The sequence below is a fragment of the Macaca thibetana genome, chromosome 15 (genome assembly GCF_024542745.1).
Source record: "Macaca thibetana thibetana isolate TM-01 chromosome 15, ASM2454274v1, whole genome shotgun sequence".
Taxonomy (NCBI): domain Eukaryota; kingdom Metazoa; phylum Chordata; class Mammalia; order Primates; family Cercopithecidae; genus Macaca; species Macaca thibetana.
In genome coordinates this window covers 1,692,501-1,712,746 of record NC_065592.1, presented here as the reverse complement: position 1 = coordinate 1,712,746, position 20,246 = coordinate 1,692,501, and the positions used below count along the sequence as shown (strand labels likewise).

Below are 20,246 nucleotides of genomic sequence, written 5' to 3'. Positions count from 1 at the left end.
TTAAAAGGAATATCTTGACAGGTCCCACACCACTGGACCCCTAGACATTTTACTGAGGTAAAAGTTCCCTGAATTTTAGTCAGATTTATTTCCCACCCCCCAGCACACACATGTCTCACCAATAAGTCCAGTGCGTTTGCTACTTCTTGCTCACTGGATCCAATCAGCATAATCTCATCAATGTAATGGACCAGTGTGATACCTTATGGAAGGGAAAAACAATCAAGACCTCCGCAAACAAGATTACGACACGAAGCTGAGTAGTTGATATACCCCTGAGGTAGGACAGTGAGGGTATGTTGCTGGCCTTGCCAGCTGAAATTGCTTCTGGTGAGCCTTATGGACAGGAATGGAGAAAAAGGCACTTGTCAAGTCAATGGCTGCATGCCAGGTACCAGGAGATGTGCTAATCTGTTAGAGCAATGAAACCACATCCGGTACAGCAGTTGCAATTGGAGTCACCACTCAGTTAGGCTTAAGATCATCCACTATCATTCTCCAAGATCCATTTGTCTTCTGTACAGGCCAAATGGGAGAGTTGAACAGGGATGTGGTGGGAATCACCACCCCTGAGTCTTTCAAGTCCTTGATGGTGGGACTAATCTCTGCAACCAAGAGACTCTTCCCGTTGATTCTTCAACAGGAATCCACAGTGCATGCTCCAGGACTCTTGAACCCTCTTCATCTCAAGGTACTGACCGTACTGTGTGCACCCACCCTAAACTACTCCGTCGTGATCCCCTGACCCACACCACTGGAAGATCCACCCTAAACCAGACTTGGAGCTCTCGAGAAGCCAGACCTTCCCTTTCCTTCCTCTCCTGCTCCGAGGCACTGCTGTGGCACTCTGAGCTGGGACTGTCCCTCACTGCGGTGAGCCAGGAACTCAACTTTGTCCTGTCCACAGTTGTTGGGGATATTTGGACAGTGTCATTTGAGTCTCTGCCGTTCCTCCCGCATATGTGGAGTCCCCAGCTAAAGTGCCTGGGAGGGCTTCTCTGTGCAGTCATCAGCATGCAGCTTCTGGGGTGTGCAGACCCACAGCAGGTATGCAGCAAGCCCCCCCGTTCTCTTAGGTGGCTTCTTATTATGTGGCATTGTTAACTGTATTACCTGAGCTTCAACAGGTGAGCACAGTGTGGCACGCCCATGGCAAGCATAAACCGGTTATAAGGATGTTTCTTTATTTCAGGAACAGCAAGGACAGCTGGGCACAGTGCCTCATGCCTGTAATCCCAACACTTTGGGAGGCTGAGGTGGGCAGCTCACCTGAGGCCAGCCTGGCCAACATGGCGAAACCTTGTCTCTACTAAAAATGCAAAAAATTAGCTGGGTATGGTGGCAGGTGCCTATAATTCCAGCTACTCAGGAGGCTGAGGCAGGAGAATCACTTGAACCTGGGAAGCAGAGGCTTCAGTGAGCTGAGATCGCGCCACTGCACGCCAGCCTGGGCAACAGAGCAAGACTCTGTCTCAAAAACAAAAAACAAAAAACAAAAAACAACACAAAAAACAAAAACGGAAACAGCAAGGACCCCCAGGTCCACTGAAGCAGAGGGGAAGTACTGCACGGCACACCCTGGGGGTGAGGAGGCCACAGAGGCTGTCCTGGGGATGACTAACTCTGGGAGGAAGTGGAGCAGGACCCTGTTGGCTGCCCTGGTTGTAATCTCGAGGGGCAGGGTGTGGTGAGGGCATCTCCACCATGATCCACACAGCAGCCTGCGACTGATCCTCTGTCATCTGCCAGAAGGACCCTTCCTGGGGCTTGGGCAGCCAGGCTTTTTGCTAGATTATATTTTCATTTTGTTGCAGCCACACTTCTTCACTTCATGATAAACCGTCGCATTTTACCTCGTGAGAGTTTCTGCCTTGCTGACCCATGAGGTCGGCACCCCTTGGGGGTGACCATGGTCCAGGGGGAAGGAATTCCCTCTGTCTACTCCGACCAGCCCCACTCTGACCAGCCTCACTGGCTGGCCTCTCCCTCTGGATCCTTCCAAGGCTCATCTCAGGCTGCAGACCCAGCACGTGGAGCAACAGCCAGGCGAGGGGCTGCTCAACCTCCCAGAAGCCGGAGCCGCAACAGGGAAGCGAACCAGCAGCCGCTCAACCTCCCCAAGCCTCCCGGAGACAGCTGGGCTGCAGCTTGTGGTGGGAGCAATAAAGGACGATGATGGCCCTTATGTGTTCTGTTTATTTTATTTAAATAGTTTGTTTAAGCTTGCTCTTTTAAGTGAAATGTAATACCCTTTCACCAGAGAGCATAAACTAAACATGCATCACCCAATGAAACCATAACCCATCGCCAGCCCCCGGTGTGCCTTCCAGTCCTCAAGGCTCCCGCTCCTAAGGGAGCGGTCTTAAAGGGAGCGGTCGTCTCACTGGCCCCTCCCAAGGGAGCGGTCATCTGACTGGCATGGTCTGCACCTTTCCCTCCACATTGCCACTGAGTGTGCATTCCTTCACACTGCGGTTCAGCTTTGCCCACTTTCAAACTCTGTACAGATGCAACTGAACCGTTTGCTTTCCTTAGTGCTGGCGTCCTGGATGCTCCATGTGCTTGCGGATTTCAACAAAGCTTTTTCATGAAGCTGGAATCGATCATTGTATGGGTCCAGAGGATGCTCCAGTATGAACGAACCTTAGCTGACGGGCCCCTTCTGCTGCAGATGGATGTTTGGGTTATTTCCGGGATGGGGTTGGACATTTTCACACGTGTCTTCTCTCCAGCTGGGCATACCTTTCTGTTGAGGAGAACTGAGATGAACATCGCTGGTTATGGAATATCTCCAGCTGGGCATACCTTTCTGTTGAGGAGAACTGAGATGAACATCGCTGGTTATGGAATATCTCCAGCTGGGCATACCTTTCTGTTGAGGAGAACTGAGATGAACATGGCTGGTCATGGAATATGCTGGTCATAGGGAATTGTTGGGAATACGACCAGTTTTCCAAAGTGCTTGTACCAAGGTTTCCGACACATCTTCACCAAAACCTGGCAGGGTTAGCTGTTTTGACAAATTTTAGTGTATGCAGTCACCTCATGAGATTGAAGTTTTCATTTCTTGGATTAGTTGTGAAGTTGAGCATGTTTTCATACTCCCATCATCTATTAAATATTATCTTTTATCAGTGTTTGTTGAAGTCACTTTCCCACTTTCTACAACATTGTTGATTTATAGAAACCCTTTATTCTAAACATAAGCCTTTTGTCACTTCTGTGTGTTGAAATCCCTCCTCCTTCCCTTCTCCCTGGCTTGTCTTTTCCCTCCCATGGTGATATATTTTGAAAAAGAAATAATGTACTTTCATGATCAATTTTTCGACTTGTCCTTTATGGTTTGTGATTTTCCGTCTTATATGAAATACCTGCAAGGCTATTGGAGATCTTGTAATATGATCTAAAACTGCTGTTTTCCCTCTCACATTTGGGTCTACCATTCTCCTGACATGAATGCTTTTCGTCTGATAAAATTTAAGTGTCACTTCTTGTTTTTCCATATGACTATCCAGTAGTTTGTGCCACTCACTGAAAGTTTATTCTTTCACTATTGCTCTGCGGAGACACCATGTCATAAATCAAGGGTCCATATGTGCCTGGATTTGTTTCTGGACTCCCTACTCACTTCCCCAGGTTTGCAGTGTACGCCCAAGCCAGTACCACACTGCCTCCATCACTATCGCTTGATAACAACTGTTGGCATCACTTAAAGCAACTCGCCCTTCTTTTTTCTTGCTCAAGAGTATCATGGCTATCAGCCCTTTGCCTTTATATAAATTTTATTTATTTATTTATTTACTTATTGAGACAGAGTTTCACTCTGTTGCCCAGGCTGGAGTGCAGTGGTGCAATCTTGGCTCACTGCAAACTCCACCTCCCGGGTTCCAGCGATTCTCCCATCTCAGCCTCCTGAGTAGCTGGGATTACAGGCATGAACCACCATCCTCTGCAAAATTTGTTTTGTTTTGTTTTTTTGAGAAGGAGTCTCACTGTGTCACCCAGGCTAGAGTACAGTGGCTCGATCTTGGCTCACTGCAACCTCCGCCTCCTGGGTTCAAGTAATTCTCCTGTCTCAGCTTCCTAAGTAGCTGGGATTACAGGTGCTCAACACTGTGCCTGACTAAGTTTTGTATTTTTAGTAGAGACAGGGTTTCACCATGTTGGCCAGGCTGGTCTTGAACTCCTGACCTCAAGTAATCCACCTGTCTCGGCCTCCAAAAGCGATGGGATTTCAGGTGTGAGCCACTGCACTCGGCCCTTTATATAAATTTTAAATTCACCCTGTCAATTGTCACAGAAAATGGTAGTTTAATTGATAATACAGTGGATATCTAGATAAATTAAGGGAAAACAAATATTTTTCCTATATTTGGTATTCTAATCCACACACATAGAATATCCTTCTAATTATTTTAATCTTCTTTTAGGTCTTTCAGTTCCTGTTTGATAGTTTTGTACACAGAAGACCAGCATGGATGTTGTTAGATTTATTCACAGTTATTTGACTTCGGCATTGCTGATACAAATTTTTTAAATTTCATTTTGAAATTCTTTGAGGCTAGTTTTTAGAAGCACAATTGATTTTTGCTAAACTTTTTATTCTGCTTGTTTATCTTTAGAATCTCTTGAATTTTCTACATCCTCAATCATATCTTCAGAAAATAACAATCTTGTGTCTGCCTTTCCAATCTTTTTATGGTTTTGTTTTCTTTCCTACTGCACTGGACAGTGACATGCAATACACTGTTGACCAGAGTGGTGATGACAAGCATCCTTATTTGTTCTCAGTCTCTGAGGATGGTTTTCCATTTTCCCTGTTAATTATGTCACGGCTTCAGTATCCACAGCTTCCAAACACCTCTTTCTATATTCTGTTGTTTCTGTTGGTCCTTATACCTGTTGTCTTTTATTTCCACGAGCCTGGTTATCGTTGATTGTGTTCTAAAATTTCATTTGAAAAAAATAAAACACTTTGCAGAAATAATGACCTGGGATGATGCCATTCTCCTTCACAGAAGATTTTTGTTTCCTTTAGCTAGGAGCCTGGGGTCACAAGCAATAATTCCAGGAGCTGAGGTTCCTTTCCTGGGGACATTTAGATGTCTCAAAACCAGTTTTCAGCCCATGTGAAGGTTGGTTATTGCTTCACATGGGCTGTTGCTAGGGTGCAGCCCTTCTGAAAGCCGACCCCAAACCCATACCTTTGGCAGGCCCTAGCCCCAGTCTTTGACCTTAAGCTCTGCAAGATGGTGAAGTAACTGCCCAGCTTCTCACCTCTCTTTTGGAGATTGGCAAATCCCTGTGCAAAAAGAGGTCCCCATGACTAGTTTCACTTCTCTAAGATTTCTGTGGCTCCCAAGGCCTTGGCAAAGTGATCCTTTACTACATCGCTAGCTTGATTGTGCCTTCAAGCAAATCTCTTTTTAAAGGTTTCGTCTGTTTGTTCTTAATAAGATGGCACCAAATACCTAAACTGCCATTGCCAGGAGTCAAATGACTTTTACTGATCTGATGTTAAGATATTTTAACTTGCCAGAATCTTGCATTCTTTCATACTCTTGGGCTCACATACTCTTGGGAACGTTAGCTTGATATCTGAATGTGTTGTTGACTTCTTACCTGAAATAAACCTATGGACGATGCAAGGAAGAGGAGGTCCCCTCACACCCAGGGGGCAGCTGGCAAATGGAATTGAGGGGCACAGACCTGCTGGCTCTCTCCCTGTTCTGACCCAATCCCAGGTGAATGTCACTCCTGAATTGGATCCTCTCCAATAAAGGAGGTCGCACCACTGACACCCAGACCTCTCCCGCCTGGGCCAGTAGCTCAGGGACATTAAGCGGTGTCTGAGGCAATGAAGCCCCCCGCCCCTGTCTCTCAACATGCTGGAGCCAACACACACAAACACACAGAGCCTAGAGTTGTTGTGGTGCCCACAGAGCCTGGACACAAGGTTCTGTGTCTCCTGGGCCCCCCACCCCTGGGCCCCCCTCCACTTCTCTCCTATGTGGGGAGCCAGTGAGTTTGCAAACCCAGTTTACACACGCTGGCCCAGAGAAGTTGCAAACCACAAAACAGCACCTCTCCCTGCTCCTCGGTCCCGCTACCATCTGACTCTCCTTAGTGACCATTTCTATACCTCCTAACAATCCCACACAAAGTGCCCACAACGCGTCCTGGCTAAGCACGATTCACGGCACGAGATGTGGAGTAGGAACATGGCCTCAAGGATTTTGGGGGGACAAGAGGCATCCCCACCTTCAGGTGAAATGAACAATCCCGGTGATCCACAAGACATTAGACAGACTTGAGTCCAATGCCTGGCTCTTACTAGTGGAGGGACTTCAATTTCTCCAGCTGTAACTTTCAAATAATTGATTCCACCCAATGGGGCTGGCGTAAGATGATATGATGGAAATAGTATTTGAGACATAACAGGTGCTCGACATTTTTCTCCTCCCCATCCACGTTAATCGCCTGATGCCTGACACACCCTGAATTTTCTGGGAATAGATGAGGCAAGGAAACGTCTTCAGCAAAGCCTTCCTTATCCCCCAAGGATAAGGTCAAGTTCTCCAATTATTGCTTGGGGACAGCTGGGGAATGGAAAGGGGTGTGGGAGTGTGCTCTCCTTAAGCCACAAACAAAGTCAACCCTTTCCAGCAGAGGGGTCTTGGGAGATCTCTGGACTGGGAGCAGCTTGTCTTTGCTGGGGAAGAGAGCCCAACGGGGCGGGCATCTTGCTGGAGCCTAGTGGAAGGAAACACCCTTTGAGATGACCTCATACCTCCTGTTGGTGCAACGAAGCAGCCCATAGGAAGTGGGTGTCCCCCAGGGAGTTGAGAAACTGTGGCACAAGGCGAGAGCTGGCTTCCTCTGCCCCATTAGAGCTGGGAGACTCTTCGGAGTCAAAGGCCAGAGAGCATGGAGCTGAGTGGAGCCACCATGGCCCGGGGGCTCGCTGTCCTACTAGTCTTGTTCCTGCATATCAAGGACCTGCCTGCCCAGGCTGCTGACACCTGTCCAGGTGAGAAGAACCCAGGTTTTCTGGTCCCAAAAAGCTGGTAACAACCCCATTCATTGACACTCGGGTGTCCCAGGCAAAACCTTTTATGCACATCTTCCTGCAAAGATGCCCAGCAGGTCTGTTCTATCCTCAGGCAAGGACATGGAGGCTCAGGGCAGCTGAGGCGTCACCCAGGGTCATCGAGGGATAGGGGAGGGATGTCACTTCAGGTCTGTCTGCCTCAAAAGCCCAGGATTTGCCCCATGGAGCTTCACAGATGGGTCTGGAATCTGTCACTGAGAAGGAAGAAAATACTGTTGACTTTATCTTCTTACGGGCTTACTGGAGAGGCCCTCTAATACGGTGGCTGCCACACTGACTTGGGGGGTTTGTTAAAAAGGCAGATTTCTGGCTCTCCCCCAAAAGAGTCAGAATCAGTCGATAGGGGCAAAGGTTTGGACAGTGACGAGGTGTTTCCCTCGTTGATTCAGGAGCAGGTGGTTCTGTGACAGTCAGTGAGAGACTGCTCCTAAGGACGGCCCGGCCTCCCTGGCTGATAACATATTTATGGAGGAAACATAAATAGTAAATTACAGCCTAGTGGAAGGAGGACAGGAAACACAGAGAGGAAACACCCCAAAGATGGCAGCTGCCGTGTCTCCAGTGAGAGCACAGCTCCGTTCCAGTCTCTAAGAGGGCCCTTAGCAGGGCGTGTAGATTTTGTAATGAACAAAATGAAAAATATTTCTTCAAAGAAGTAGACAACCTTGGTTTGGCTCCAGCTGCGCCACACTTGGCTCCGTGTCCCTGGACCCCACACTGCCTCTCTCCAGAGGATCTAGAAGGCCCCTTCCATCCCAGTAATTCCACAACCACATTCCCAAGGTCTGGGAGGGAAAAGGCTTTGTCAGCCTCAATTCCCCAAGTTTCTTAGAAACATTGATTGTCATTGGTTACTGCAAGAGCCCACTGTTTATTAACTCTTTCTAAATGCCACGAATTACACTAAGAGATTAAAATGCACATTCTCTAATCCAGCCCTGGCCACAACCTTGTTATTATCCCCACTTGGTAGCCCAGGGCACAAAGCCCAGAGGAGTTAAGTGACTTGCCCCAGGACACACAGCACTGAGGAGATGAGGCTCCGCTATGTCGGGGTAGTCTCCAACGCCAGGACTCTGCCCCCATCACGTCTCCGCCTCACCATTGCCCGAGGGGCGAGGACAGACCAAGGCCCCAGCAGAGCAGAAAACCTCACTTTCCAGCCACTGTTGGGCCAGGCACTGAGTGGACGCCTGTGTTTCTCTGCAGAGGTGAAGGTGGTGGGCCTGGAGGGCTCTGACAAGCTCACCATTCTCCGAGGCTGCCCGGGGCTGCCTGGGGCCCCAGGGCCAAAGGGAGAGGCAGGCATCAATGGAAAGACAGGTAGGTGCGGGCCGGGTGGGGAGGCCAGGCATGGCGGGGGCACTGGCTCTTGCTCTTTTTGAAGCTAGATGCTGAGTTGAGCAACACCCCCACCATGATTCCTAGATCGAGAGCCTGGGTCGGGCCCCTGCTAGAGCCAGGGACAGAGCTGACTCCCAGGGCCCAACAGGGTTCTGAAATGGAGGCAGTGTCTTTCCTAACTATTTCATGAGCTCACATTTGGACACACTTCTGTAGCTCTGTCTCCTAGTCCTTGATCCAGTTCCAGCTTTGCTCGGCCACTGGCATGACTTCTAAGCTCTATGTCCCTCCACCTTCTCACCTGAAAACTGAGGTGACCACTTTCTTCTGCACCTGCCTCATATGGGAAAACTGAGGCTCAAAGAAGTCAGAGACTTTCCTACTTGACAAACCAGTAAGGAGTGGGGATGGGACTTGGACCAGTCTACTTCAGGGCACAGAGGGTGCCCTAATCCTGAGCCCTGAGCTCTGCATGCGGGTCTGCAGGGAACGTGGGAGAGCCAACAGCAGGTACCTGCCTTGGGTGGTTTGGGGTACCCCCTAAGCATGGCGTAAGGCAGATGTGCATAAAAGCTCGGAAAGGGCGCTGCCTTAGAGGGTGAGCTCCCCATGCCTGGAGGCATTCAAGGTGATGCCTGCAGAGCACTTGGCGGGGATGTCCCAATGTAGATGGGACAAGCTCAAATGTCCCCATGACTTGGACTTTCGCTGACGTGTCCAGGCTTCCGTGTGGGTGTCCAGGGCCAGGTCCTCTGTGTCCACTCCGCAGGCTGGACCTGAGAGTGGGGTCTCTATCCCCTGTTGAGGGAACACTGGGGAGGAAGCCATTCCCTGGCAGGAGAAGAATCAAGTCTGGCTCGGACGTCCCTTGAACCAGGCTTCTACCAGTGGGCATGGCTGGCCAGTATACCCTAAAGCAAGAACCAGTCCCCACACACTCTAGCCAGCAACCGGGATCAGCGAATGGACTGGGGGCTGCCTCTTGGCTGGCATCGGGGAACGGGAGGGTCCCCTTTCTGGTCGGAACCGCATGGAGGGCTGTGTAACACCACGGGAGTTCAGGCGCACGGTGGAACCGGATCCTCCCTGACAGCAGCGGCCGCACGTGGGGCTCACCCTCTCCATGTGGGGATGTGGTAGGACGAGGCTCTCAGAGGACGCATGCATTGCTCCAGAACATGGTCCCTTGCTAGACAGTAGAGCTCTGTGACGGTGACTTGGGCCCAGGCTTATGGTCAACAAAGGGTGAAACCCAAGATGCTCCCAAGGCACAAACAGGAGCCAGGAGCACCTTGCCTTGAGCCCAAGGTGGAGTGCAGGCCCCTCCATCACTCCCTCACCTCCATCTGCGGTCACCCCCCGGCTAAGTCCACGGCTCGCAATTCTGAGGGTTCCTGGAACCAGAATGGGTTCAAGGCAGAGTTGGGGAGGGTCAGGACTTTATCACTTGGGGCAAAGATTTCCAGGGAGAATTGTTTAGGTTGCATTTTTCTCAATGATATGTCTTTGGAATTTTCAGGAGAACGCGGTATCCCTGGAGCCCCTGGAAAGGTGGGACCAGTGGGACCCAAAGGTAACCAGGGGGCAGAGAGCGAGGAGGCCTTGAGCAGGGACGTTGGAGCTGTCTGTAATGAAATGAGGGAGGGCGAGACAGAGACATAGACACAAAGAGACAGGGTGGGGAGACATCAACAGAGAAAGACAGAGGAAGGTAGACAGGGGCCCTGTCATATTCCAGGCCTCGGGGCCCCTCCCCAACATTGAGACCTGAGCGTTGTGATGCCTCAGTGAGCCTGCAGGGCTGGGGAGATGCAGTGCCCCAGGCCAGGAGCCCACCCTGGGGCCGGCCTCTCCGTGGCCCACACGTCCGGGGCCAAAAGCTCATTCTCCTGCATCTTCCTCCAGGAGACCGAGGAGAGAAGGGGATGCGTGGAGAGAAAGGTGAGCCACCGGTGGACACAGGCAGGTGCCTCTGCAGCCTTTGTCCAGGGGAGGGGTCTCGGAGGCCTCAGTCCACCCACCCACCGCTCACCTCCCTGTCAATCTGGGCTGTGGGCAGGGAGGGGCGGAAGGAACCCGGTGGGCTTTGCTGTCAGAATCCGTGAGGGCTCAAACCCCGGTGTCTACAGCAGTCACTCCCAGTGGCCAGCAGGACCACATCAGTGTGTAGATGGTGACACTTTAATATTTCAATTTCTGTCTTACTTATGCTTATTTATTCAAAAATTGTAAAAGTTTAAAAAAGCCGAATGTGCAACACTCTAAGACACAGTCCCACTCTCTGCCTACAAAAGCAAATGAGAAGCAGAGCCGGGGGCTGAGGGTCCACCGATATCTGTGTCCCAAGAAACAGATGCCAGGGCGGAGGCAGGGCAGGCTTGGAGCGACCCTGCCAGGCTTGAAGAGTTGTTCTGCTGTTATCAGCGGTGAAGGCTCCACTAGGGGTCCAGTTAGTCCAGCAGGACCCGCAGCACCTGCCACAGCCCGCGAAGCTCCCGCTGCACAGCAGGGGCCTACGGACAACCATGTGGCCGGTGCCTCTGGGGAAGCAGAGTGTGGCCACCCTCCCCTAGGCCTGTGCCACGTGTCCTGGAGACATCAGAGGAGCTGCCTTTGCCCATTCTCTATTCTGTGCTCAGGGAGCCACCGGGGCTGACCGGGACGAGGGTTCTGATGCTCTGATTTCAAGCTTATGACGAGTGTCTCCTCTCCCCACACAGGAGATGCTGGGCAGTCTCAGTCTTGTGCGACAGGTGACTGGTCATACCCTGACCTCGGTACCCAAGCCTTGCCCCGACCTCTAGGGCCAGCTGCACGCGTTCACGCCACAGACTCTAAGGAAGAGCCCTGTCTGCACCTATCATCCCCCTCAATCACTCAAGTAATGGGCAGCCATCGCCTGAATCCCTTCCATGACAACCTGGGCTCCACTATTATAATCTACCCCAGAAGGCCGGGTGCCCAGGAGCCAAAGGTGGGGGAGACACTGGGAGCTGGGAGGGTCAGGCCGACTGGGCGTGGCCATCACAGCTGCATGGCCCTGGGAGCCATGTCCCTGTCTAGGCTTTGGAGTCCTGCTCTGTCCGCACAGAAGCCTGTGGCCCTGCTCCTCCCTGCCAGGTCTCCCTCCCACTGCCCCTGCCTTGCCCAGGGGCCCCATCCTGCAGCCATTCCCTGGGTTCCCTTCCCAGGTCCACGCACCTGCAAGGACCTACTAGACCGAGGGCACTTCCTGAGTGGCTGGTACACCATCTACCTGACCAACTGCCGGCTGCTGGCTGTGCTCTGTGACATGGACACGGACGGAGGGGGCTGGACCGTGAGTGGGAGACTGAGGGGCCCTGGGCAGAGGCAGTCAACCTGGGAGACCCGGAGTCCAGGCTGCACACCTGGCCGGAGAACACACTCTGGAATTCTCTATTCCCCTGGTCGGGGACAGAGATGATGGGGGAGGTGACCCGTGGGTAAAAGTCCAGGCCATGGGGGAGGCTGGGAGGGGCCTGGTGCTCTCTTGCTGTGTGCCTTGGGGCTTGTTGCCTCCCCCATCTGAGCCCCCATTTCCTCCTTCATCCCGTGGGGTCTGTGAGGAGACCAGGTGGGCGTGCTGGGGACCCCAGCCTGCGATGCTCTGCCAACTACAAATGCTGCTCCTCTGGAGGGCGGGTCCCCCGTGCTGTGGGACGTCGGTCTGTCCCCCCGGTTCCCGTCCCCTGGCTCCTCCACAGGTTTTCCAGCGGAGGATGGACGGCTCCGTGGACTTCTACCGGGACTGGGCCGCGTACAAGCAGGGCTTTGGCAGTCGGCTGGGGGAGTTCTGGCTGGGGAACGACAACATCCACGCCCTGACCGCCCAGGGTAGGGCCGCTGTTGGGGCTTGGGGGTCAGGGGGCCCTGAATGGGGGTGCCCCTGCCCCTTAGGCCTGGGCTACCAGGAACATAAGCGCCTCTTGGCCCACAGGGGATCGGGCCCTGAGCACACTCAGGGTAGCACTGGGACCTCCGAGGGCTGCGTCCCCTGCCGTAGGCTCTGGCAGCACCGGGAAGGGAAATAGAGCTCTGGGCTGAAGGCCTCTTCAGGTCTTGGCCCCACTGGCATCTCACATCCTGAGAGTGGGAAGCAGGAGAGAGACCACTGGGGCTTGGGGTGGCCTTCATCTCCGGCTGTTGATGTGCCTCTGAAGCTTGCATCTTAGTCCCATGGAGAGCCCATGCTTGCCTCCTCCAGCCCACGCCTCAGCAGGCCCCCTGCAGCCGCACCCACCCGAGTGAGAGGGCCTTGCCCCAACCATCCGGGGCAGGGAATGAGTTTTGCAGCTGGCCCTGAGGCAGTCTGTATCATCGCTGGTCCATTATCCCTGCCCACTGCCCCATGGCATGATTGAAGGTATCCACTCAGGTGCCTCAAATTCCTGCAAGAGAAACTACAATTATAGCTTTGCCCACTCCTGCATTAGTGGCTCACCAACCCTTAGAAAGAGAAGGTACACTTTCAAAATGAAAGAATGCTCCCTTCCACCCAGTGAACTCCAGTGGGGCATGTTCAGGTCTCCAAAATAGCGGGAAAGGTGTTTAGAAACAGAAAGCCATCCCTGAGGGCCTGATAGCAACAAGAGATTTTCCACCATTCCCGGTTGATTTTTTTCCTGGATGCCACATTCAGATATCCCTTAAGAATGTATCCATCCCCAGCCGGGCGCAGTGGCTCACACCTGTAATCCCAGCACTTTGGGAGGCTAAGGCGGGTGGATCACAAGGTCAAGAGATCGAGACCATCCTGACCAACATGGTGAAATTCCATCTCTACTAAAAATACAAAAAAAAGTAACTGGGCATGGTGACACATGCCTGTAATCCCAGCTACTAGGGAGGCTGAGGCAGGATAATCACTTGTACCCAGGAGGCAGAGATTGCAGTGAGCTGATGTTGTGCCATTGCACTCCAGCCTGGGCAACGAGAGTGGAACTCTGTCTCAAAACAAACAAACAAAAAAAATTACCCATCCCCAGCTCTCATGCCTGGTGACAGAAAGATCTTGAAGGCTGGGACCTTAACATCTTTTTCCAACAGGAAGCAGCGAGCTCCGTGTAGACCTGGTGGACTTTGAGGGCAATCGCCAGTTTGCTAAGTATAGATCATTCAAGGTGGCCGGTGAGGCGGAGAAGTACAAGCTAGTACTGGGAGCCTTTGTTGAGGGCAGTGCGGGTGAGTGTCTGCTGGGGGCCGGGTGGCCTGAGTGGGGTTTGGGAAGCAGAGAGATCCTGGCTGTGTCTCCCCTGGTGACCTTGGGCCCTCCCCTCTCTGAATCCCGTTTCTCCATCTGTCAAGCAGACACTAGCACTGGTGTCTCTATACAGCGTGAGGCTCACAGGACATAGCGGCTGGTGTTCCTAAGGCTATGTCTGCCGCACAGTGAGCCGTCTGGGCAGGGCTGAGATGACCCACCGGCGTCACCCGCTGAAACCTGGAAGACAATGTCCTTTTCTCATGGGTGCCTTGGAGCTGTTTCCCAAACTGTGCTCCATGGAACACCAGCCTTGTGGGACATTCTCTACCAAAGGGAGTCTCGGGCTGCATGATTTGGGGAGGCATTTCCTACAGGGCGTCTGCTTGGGGAACTCCCAGTGCACATTCGTTCATGAAAGGTGCTGAGAATTGCTACGGCAGGAAGCCTGTGTAACTAACTGCTCCACGGAGCAACCCAGTCCCAGGGGAGCCTTGGAAATGACAGCCTTGGAGTCTGTGCGGTCCTCTCTCAGGCACGATCTCACGCGTGACCTCCAAGGAAGGCAGCAGGGCAGGGAATGTCATCCCCATTTTGCAGGTGGTAAAACCGAGGCTCAGGGGGTGACACTTCTCAGCTGTAGGAGCCAGGGATGAGCTTCAGGCTCAGGGCTTGAGACGGAGGAAGAGCCCCCAGGTGAGGGCTGTCCTGCACCTACCAAGGGCCACCAGGGCCCCAGGGGACGTGGGGAGAGACCAGAAGGAGCGGTGCAGGCTGGAGGAGGGAGGCCATCCCAGGAGAGAGCACGAGGCCGGACAGTTTAGGGGGGCCCTGGAGGAAACAGGTGGTTGCTGGAGCAGGGGCCTCAGGTTGTGGAGAGGAATTTCCAGACCAGATTGCCAGAGGTTGCCTCCTGCTTCCCCTTCCTCCAAGGCCTGGGTGGGTCCTTTGCGCACCTGTACCTCGGCTCATGCATCTCTAAAGTGAGGCTGGCTCTGCTCAGGGGCAGGATGTGGGGAGGGTCTCACGGTGGCACGGCTTTTTCTAGCATCTGCAAACCCCACATTTTCTGTGAGCAGGTAATTCTCTAGGGGCCCACAACAACCACTTCTTCTCCACCAAAGACCAAGACAACGATGTGAGTTCTTCGAACTGTGCTGTGAAGTTCCAGGGAGCCTGGTGGTACTCCGACTGTCACGCTTCAAACCTGAATGGTCTCTACCTCAGAGGACCCCATGAGAGCTATGCCAACGGCATCAACTGGAGTGCGGCAAAGGGGTACAACTATAGCTACAAGGTGTCAGAGATGAAGATGCGGCCCGCCTAGCTGGGCCAGGACCCCTCCACACGCACCTGCTGGTGGGGAGGCCACACCCACAAACGCTGCGGCATGGAAGTTACCCCGTTTCCCCAGCCAGATGCACTCCCATGACGCCCACAGCTGCCCCTTTGCCCCCAGCCCGGTCAACCTCCCACATGCCCACAACCTCACCAGAGGGAGAATTATGCTTCTAAATATGTTTGCTTTGGGACAGACAAGTTTTTACAGTTTCCGTATGTGTTTCTTGAACACCAGTGGTTTTGATCACTTTCCTACATCTGTTGCACGGCAGGTGTTTCCCTGGAATTGGCTAAGTCAGGAAGAGTCAGGACCTTCACTTAGCAGATGGCATTACCGATGTTCAGGGAGGTTGAGTGACTTTTGCAAGGATTTTCCACCTCTAGTAATTGACACAGGGTGATTACTCCATCCCCACCTCCGATTTTCCACCTCCAGTAATTGACAAAGGGCAATCCCCACCTCCATCCCCAGGCCTCCCCGTCCCCCCAGGCCTCACTCACAGCACTTCACACTCCTTGAGAAAAGTCACTTTGGGGTCCAGAAAACACTTATGAAAAAGGGGGAAAGTTTAGTAGGAACTTTTCGGCTTCCCACCACGGCAGACTTCGTGCTTTGGGCCGGCTGGCTGCTGAGAAGAGAGAAACACTTAGCACTCACCCCCAGGAAGAGAGCGCCTGGTCAGCCACCTGCACAGAGAAGATTCCGAAGAGGCCTTCCTCCCACACACAGACCTCAGCTAGGGGGTACTGCGGACCTCAGAGGGAAAAGCTGCACAAGGCTGCTAGGAGATGATGGAGAAGGGGCTTCCCCAGCTCCCAGGCCCGGGAGATTTCTCAACCATGACCTAAGAGCCATCAAAGGCAATGTGGTAGTGTGACCTCATTCCAATCAAGAGCTCCCACTTACCAAAGGACACTAAGAGAACCGAAGGAAAGCCAGAGGGGCAGAATCGCTGGGTGGCACACACATCTTTAGTTTTCCACTATTGCCACAACCAGTCACCACAAACGGAGTGGCTTGAAACAACGGGAACTCGTCACCTCCTGGCTCGGTAGGTCTGGAGTCCCAGGGCCTTACTAGGCCAGCAGGCAGGACTCAGCAGTGGCAGGTCCTTCCAGGGTTCTAGGGGAGAACCTGCTTCCTTGCCTTTTCCAGCCCCAGGGGTCACTGGCATTCATTGGCTGAGACTCCTTCCCCCAACCCCAAAGCCAGCGGCACCACATGTCTCTGACCCTTCGTCCGTTGTCACCTCTCCCCCCAAGCCCCGCAGGACAGTCTCTCCACTCCTGAGACTCATGGGATTAGAGTAGGCCTACCCAGATAATCTGGGATCCTCTCCCATGTCCAGGTCTCTATCTCCAACCACATCAGCAAAGTGTCTTTTGCCATGGAAGGCATTTGCAGGCTCTGAGTTTGTGTGTATTAGGGCAGGACATCTTTGACTGAGCAGTGGTGGGGGCGGGGAATTATTCTGCCTACCAGGCCCTATACAAAAATAAATATATCACAGGTTTCTATCTGAAAGAATTCCTGCAAATAATAAAAGAATTAGAGCAGCTCAGTTTGGAGGAAAAAAAAAGGTATGAGACGTGAACAGACACTTCACACAAGATGTCATGCAGAGGAGCAAGGTATTTATCAAAAGGTGCTCCACTTTTCACTTACCAGAGAAATACAAATTAGCACCCAAAGGAGTCGCTGCTACATCCCCCTCATCTGAGCCACAGAAGTTAGAAAGACAGACAGCACCAGTGTCAGAGATGACTGTGGGAGGGGGGTGTGCATACACTGCTGGTAGCAATGCAAATTCATGGAACCAACCTGGAAAATGGCTTGGCATCAACTGTTGGAGTAGAAGACACACAGTCCTGTAACCTGCCTATTCCACCTCAGGGCCTGGATGTGGCCATCTTGTGTCCCAGGTGGCATGGCCAGAAATCTTTACAGCCAAATACTCACCATAGCACCAAACTGGAATCAGCCCACATACCCATCAGGAAGAGAATGGATGTGAAAACGTGCAAGGATAGCCATTGGGTAGAACGCCAGACAGCCATGACAATGACACAGTGACACCTACACACGAGAAGCGTGAGTCTCACAAACATGGCAGCAAAAGGAGCCCTTTCAAGAGGGTGTGTACTGTGGATTCCATTGTAGATAAAGTTTTTCAGAAACAAAAGTAGCCGATGGTATTTTGGATGCATATTTAGGTGGTAAACATATACAGGAAAAATAAGAAAGTGATTGTATTTGAGGGTGGGACCGCATGGTGGCTGGGACAGGACAGGGGCAAGCCTTTGGGGTCCTGGCAATGTTGTTTCTTGACCTGGGTGGTGACTGTAAGGATGTTGGTTAACCAGTGATAGAAATAATTAAGCTATACTTTTGCTTTATGCACTTTTGGATACATGTTATGTTCCACAATTTAAAAACTACTTATAAAGAAACTGCACTTGCTTAGATCCAGGAACATGAGCTACAGGCACATCCTTCTCTGATGTCCAGTGTTCTTGACTCAATACCTGTAAGGAGAAGTCCTTGTAGCCCACTGGGGGCCAACCAGACCCTACCACGCCCCTGCCACAATCTCTAGTCCATCACAAAATCCACCACTGGGAGAGTACTTTCGTCCCTCAGTAGGTAAGCATTTTTACAACCTAGGAAGACTCAGCGTTAAGTCTAGAAATGATTAATATAAATATAAAATATAAATACGATTAATATAAATATAAAATAGCCATAGAAATGTCTGTTTGTTTGTTTGTCTGTTTTTGAGACAGAGTTTTACTCTGTCACGCAGGCTGGAGTGCAGTGGCATGATCTCAGCCTCCCAAGTAGCTGGGATCACAGGTGCACACCACCATGCCCAGCAAATTTTTTGTATTTTTAGTAGAGATGGGGTTTCACCATGTTGGTCAGGCTGGTCTTGAACTCCTGACCTCAAGTGATCCACCCGCCTCTGCATCCTAAAGTGCTGAGATTACAGGCATGAGACACTGTGCCTGGCCAAAATATGCCTTTTGTATTAAGGAATCTGGACAGGTTTGATTTTTCACAGTCTTAAAATGTTTACATAATTTGGCCTATTATGAAGAACCTCACAAATCCAATATAAAATGTGGAACTAGCTAATCAAAATCATCTTGTAATTTTACATGGAAATCTTAGTGCATTTATACACAGTATTGGAATACTTAAGAGACTTTGGGTGCACTGCATTTCTAAGTTAAATTATTAAATTTCTTAAGATTAATTAGTGCTAAGGAGATTTTTCTCATTAGACAACTGAAACACTGAAGGAGAAATTCGAGCGTATTCCACTTTTTATTGCAATTTAAAATGTTTGCAGGTATTTAAAGAACTAAATTTATGGTATCCAAAAGCTTTAAAAAGGTGACTTTTAAGATTTGCAGGTCTTATAAATAGAAAAACAAGAACTGTAAGCCAAACTTAAAATATTCAGGATGAATTGAGTTTTCGAATTTGTAGCTTTCAGAAACAGAACATTAATTTTAAGAAGCAAAGCAGGCTGGGTGCCGTGGTTCACGCCTGTAATCCTAGCACTTTAGGAAGCTGAAGCGGGTGGATCGCTTGAGGTCAGGAGTTCAAGACCAGCCTGGCCAACATGGTGAAACCTTGTCTCTACTAAAAATACAAAAATTCACCAGAAATCGCTTGAACCTGGGAGGTGGAGGTTGCAGTGAGCTGAGATCGTGCCACTGCACTCCAGCCTGGGCAACAGATCGAGATTCCATCTCAAAGAAAAAAAAAAAAAAAAGAAAAGGCCAAGTGCAGTGGCTCAAGCCTGTAATCCCAGCACTTTGGGAGGCCAAGACGGGCGGATCACAAGGTCAGGAGATCGAGACCACCCTGGCGAACACGGTGAAACCCCGTCTCTACTTAAAATACAAACAAATTAGCCGGGCGTGGTGGGGGGTGCCTATGGTCCCAGCTACTTGAGAGGCTGAGGCAGGAGAATGGCGTGAACCCGGGAGGCAGAGGTTGCGCAGTGAGCCAAGATCGTGCCACTGCACTCCAGCCTGGGCGACAGAGCGAGACTCCGTCTCAAAAAAAAAAAAAAAAAAAAAAAAAAAAAAAAGAAGCAAAGCAAGCTTATGAAGAGATGAAGAGTCTTTTCCCATCGCCAATTCCTCCCCAACTCACATCAGCAGAACTGAGAGAGCCTTTGTGATTTGAGGGATGAAACTGAATGGGTGAAAAGATATCAAGCCCTCCTCCTCTTGGGCCAGTGCTGTTCTTCCCGGCCACGGGAACTCTCAAGTAGGAGTGTAGGTGTGGCCCCATCCAGCAATATTTGGGCATTTGTGGACGTCCACACAGTGTTGTTTCTGTTCTTTTCCTCTCCTTCCTCGTCTTCTCTCGTCTTTATTGAGTATTTTTATTATCCTCTCACCTCCTCTATCAGCTTATAACTTGTTCATTCTTTTCCTACTCTTTTGGTGTTCATGCTTGCCATTGCAATATATAGCCTTGATTTTTTACGGTGTACTATAAATTATTCCTTCTACCGCTTTACCAATGAAGACTTTGAAACACCTTTAACTACATTAACTCCCTTCTGCTTTTTATGCTATTGTTGTCACCCATTCTATGATACATTTATTTAAAGCCCTGCAAGAAATGGCTATCAGTATTGTTTTGTGCAGTCAGTATACATCTTTACCACATTTTTACACTTTATGTTACCCTTTATTCCTTTTTCTATTTCTTTTTGTTGTTGTTGTTCTGAGATCATCTTTATTTTTATTTTTTGAAACAGGGTCTCACTCTGTCCCCCAGACTGGAGTGCAGTGGCATGATCTCAGCTCATTGCAACCTCCACTTCCTGGGCTCAAGCAATTCTCCTGCCTCAGCTTCCGATGTAGCTGGAGCTACAGGCATGCATCACCATGCTGGGCTAATTTTTGTATTTTTTGGCAGAGATGGGGTTTCACCATGTTAGCCAGGCTGATCTTGAACTCCTGACTTCAAGTGATCCACCTGCCTCAGCCTCCCAAAGTGCTAGGATTATAGATGTGAGACACCATGCCCGGTCTCATATATCTTTTGATGAAAGTCTGCTGAGGATGAATTCTGTCCACTTTTGTTATCTGAAAACATCTTTATTTTGCCTCATTTTAAATAGTATTTAGATTGGGTGTAGACTTCTATATTGCCAATTAGTTTCTTTCAGCACTGTAAATACAGATGTCCAGGATTTTCAG

At 50.8% G+C, this 20,246-nt stretch overlaps 2 protein-coding genes across 3 annotated transcripts in view; one reads left to right on the top strand and one right to left on the bottom strand.

Annotated features, from left to right (window-relative positions):
- MRPS2 (mitochondrial ribosomal protein S2) overlaps positions 1-20,246 on the bottom strand; it is a 590,340-nt gene that overhangs the window by 556,999 nt on the left and 13,095 nt on the right. The gene's annotated exons all lie outside the window — the stretch shown is intronic.
- FCN1 (ficolin 1) lies at positions 6,796-15,212 on the top strand. 2 transcript variants are annotated; one of them, XM_050760225.1, is made up of 9 exons: positions 6,796-7,030; positions 8,321-8,434; positions 9,975-10,028; positions 10,361-10,396; positions 11,176-11,208; positions 11,647-11,774; positions 12,181-12,310; positions 13,523-13,657; positions 14,756-15,212. In XM_050760225.1, exons 1-9 carry the CDS (start codon positions 6,928-6,930, stop codon positions 15,001-15,003), a joined length of 981 nt encoding a protein of 326 aa, XP_050616182.1. In that variant the 5' UTR covers positions 6,796-6,927; the 3' UTR covers positions 15,004-15,212. The 2 variants fall into 2 exon arrangements, with proteins under 2 accessions (XP_050616182.1, XP_050616183.1); XM_050760226.1 differs by lacking the exon at positions 14,756-15,212 and adding an exon at positions 14,277-14,740 and having other exon boundaries at positions 6,844-7,030.

Excerpts from the sequence above, each read along its gene's own strand:
- FCN1 (XM_050760225.1), top strand. The coding sequence starts at position 6,928 with ATGGAGCTGAGTGGAGCCACCATGGCCCGGGGGCTCGCTGTCCTACTA. Across the intron at positions 10,397-11,175 it reads GGGGATGCGTGGAGAGAAAG|GAGATGCTGGGCAGTCTCAG; the intron begins GTGAGCCACCGG and ends CTCCCCACACAG. Across the intron at positions 11,775-12,180 it reads CGGACGGAGGGGGCTGGACC|GTTTTCCAGCGGAGGATGGA; the intron begins GTGAGTGGGAGA and ends GCTCCTCCACAG.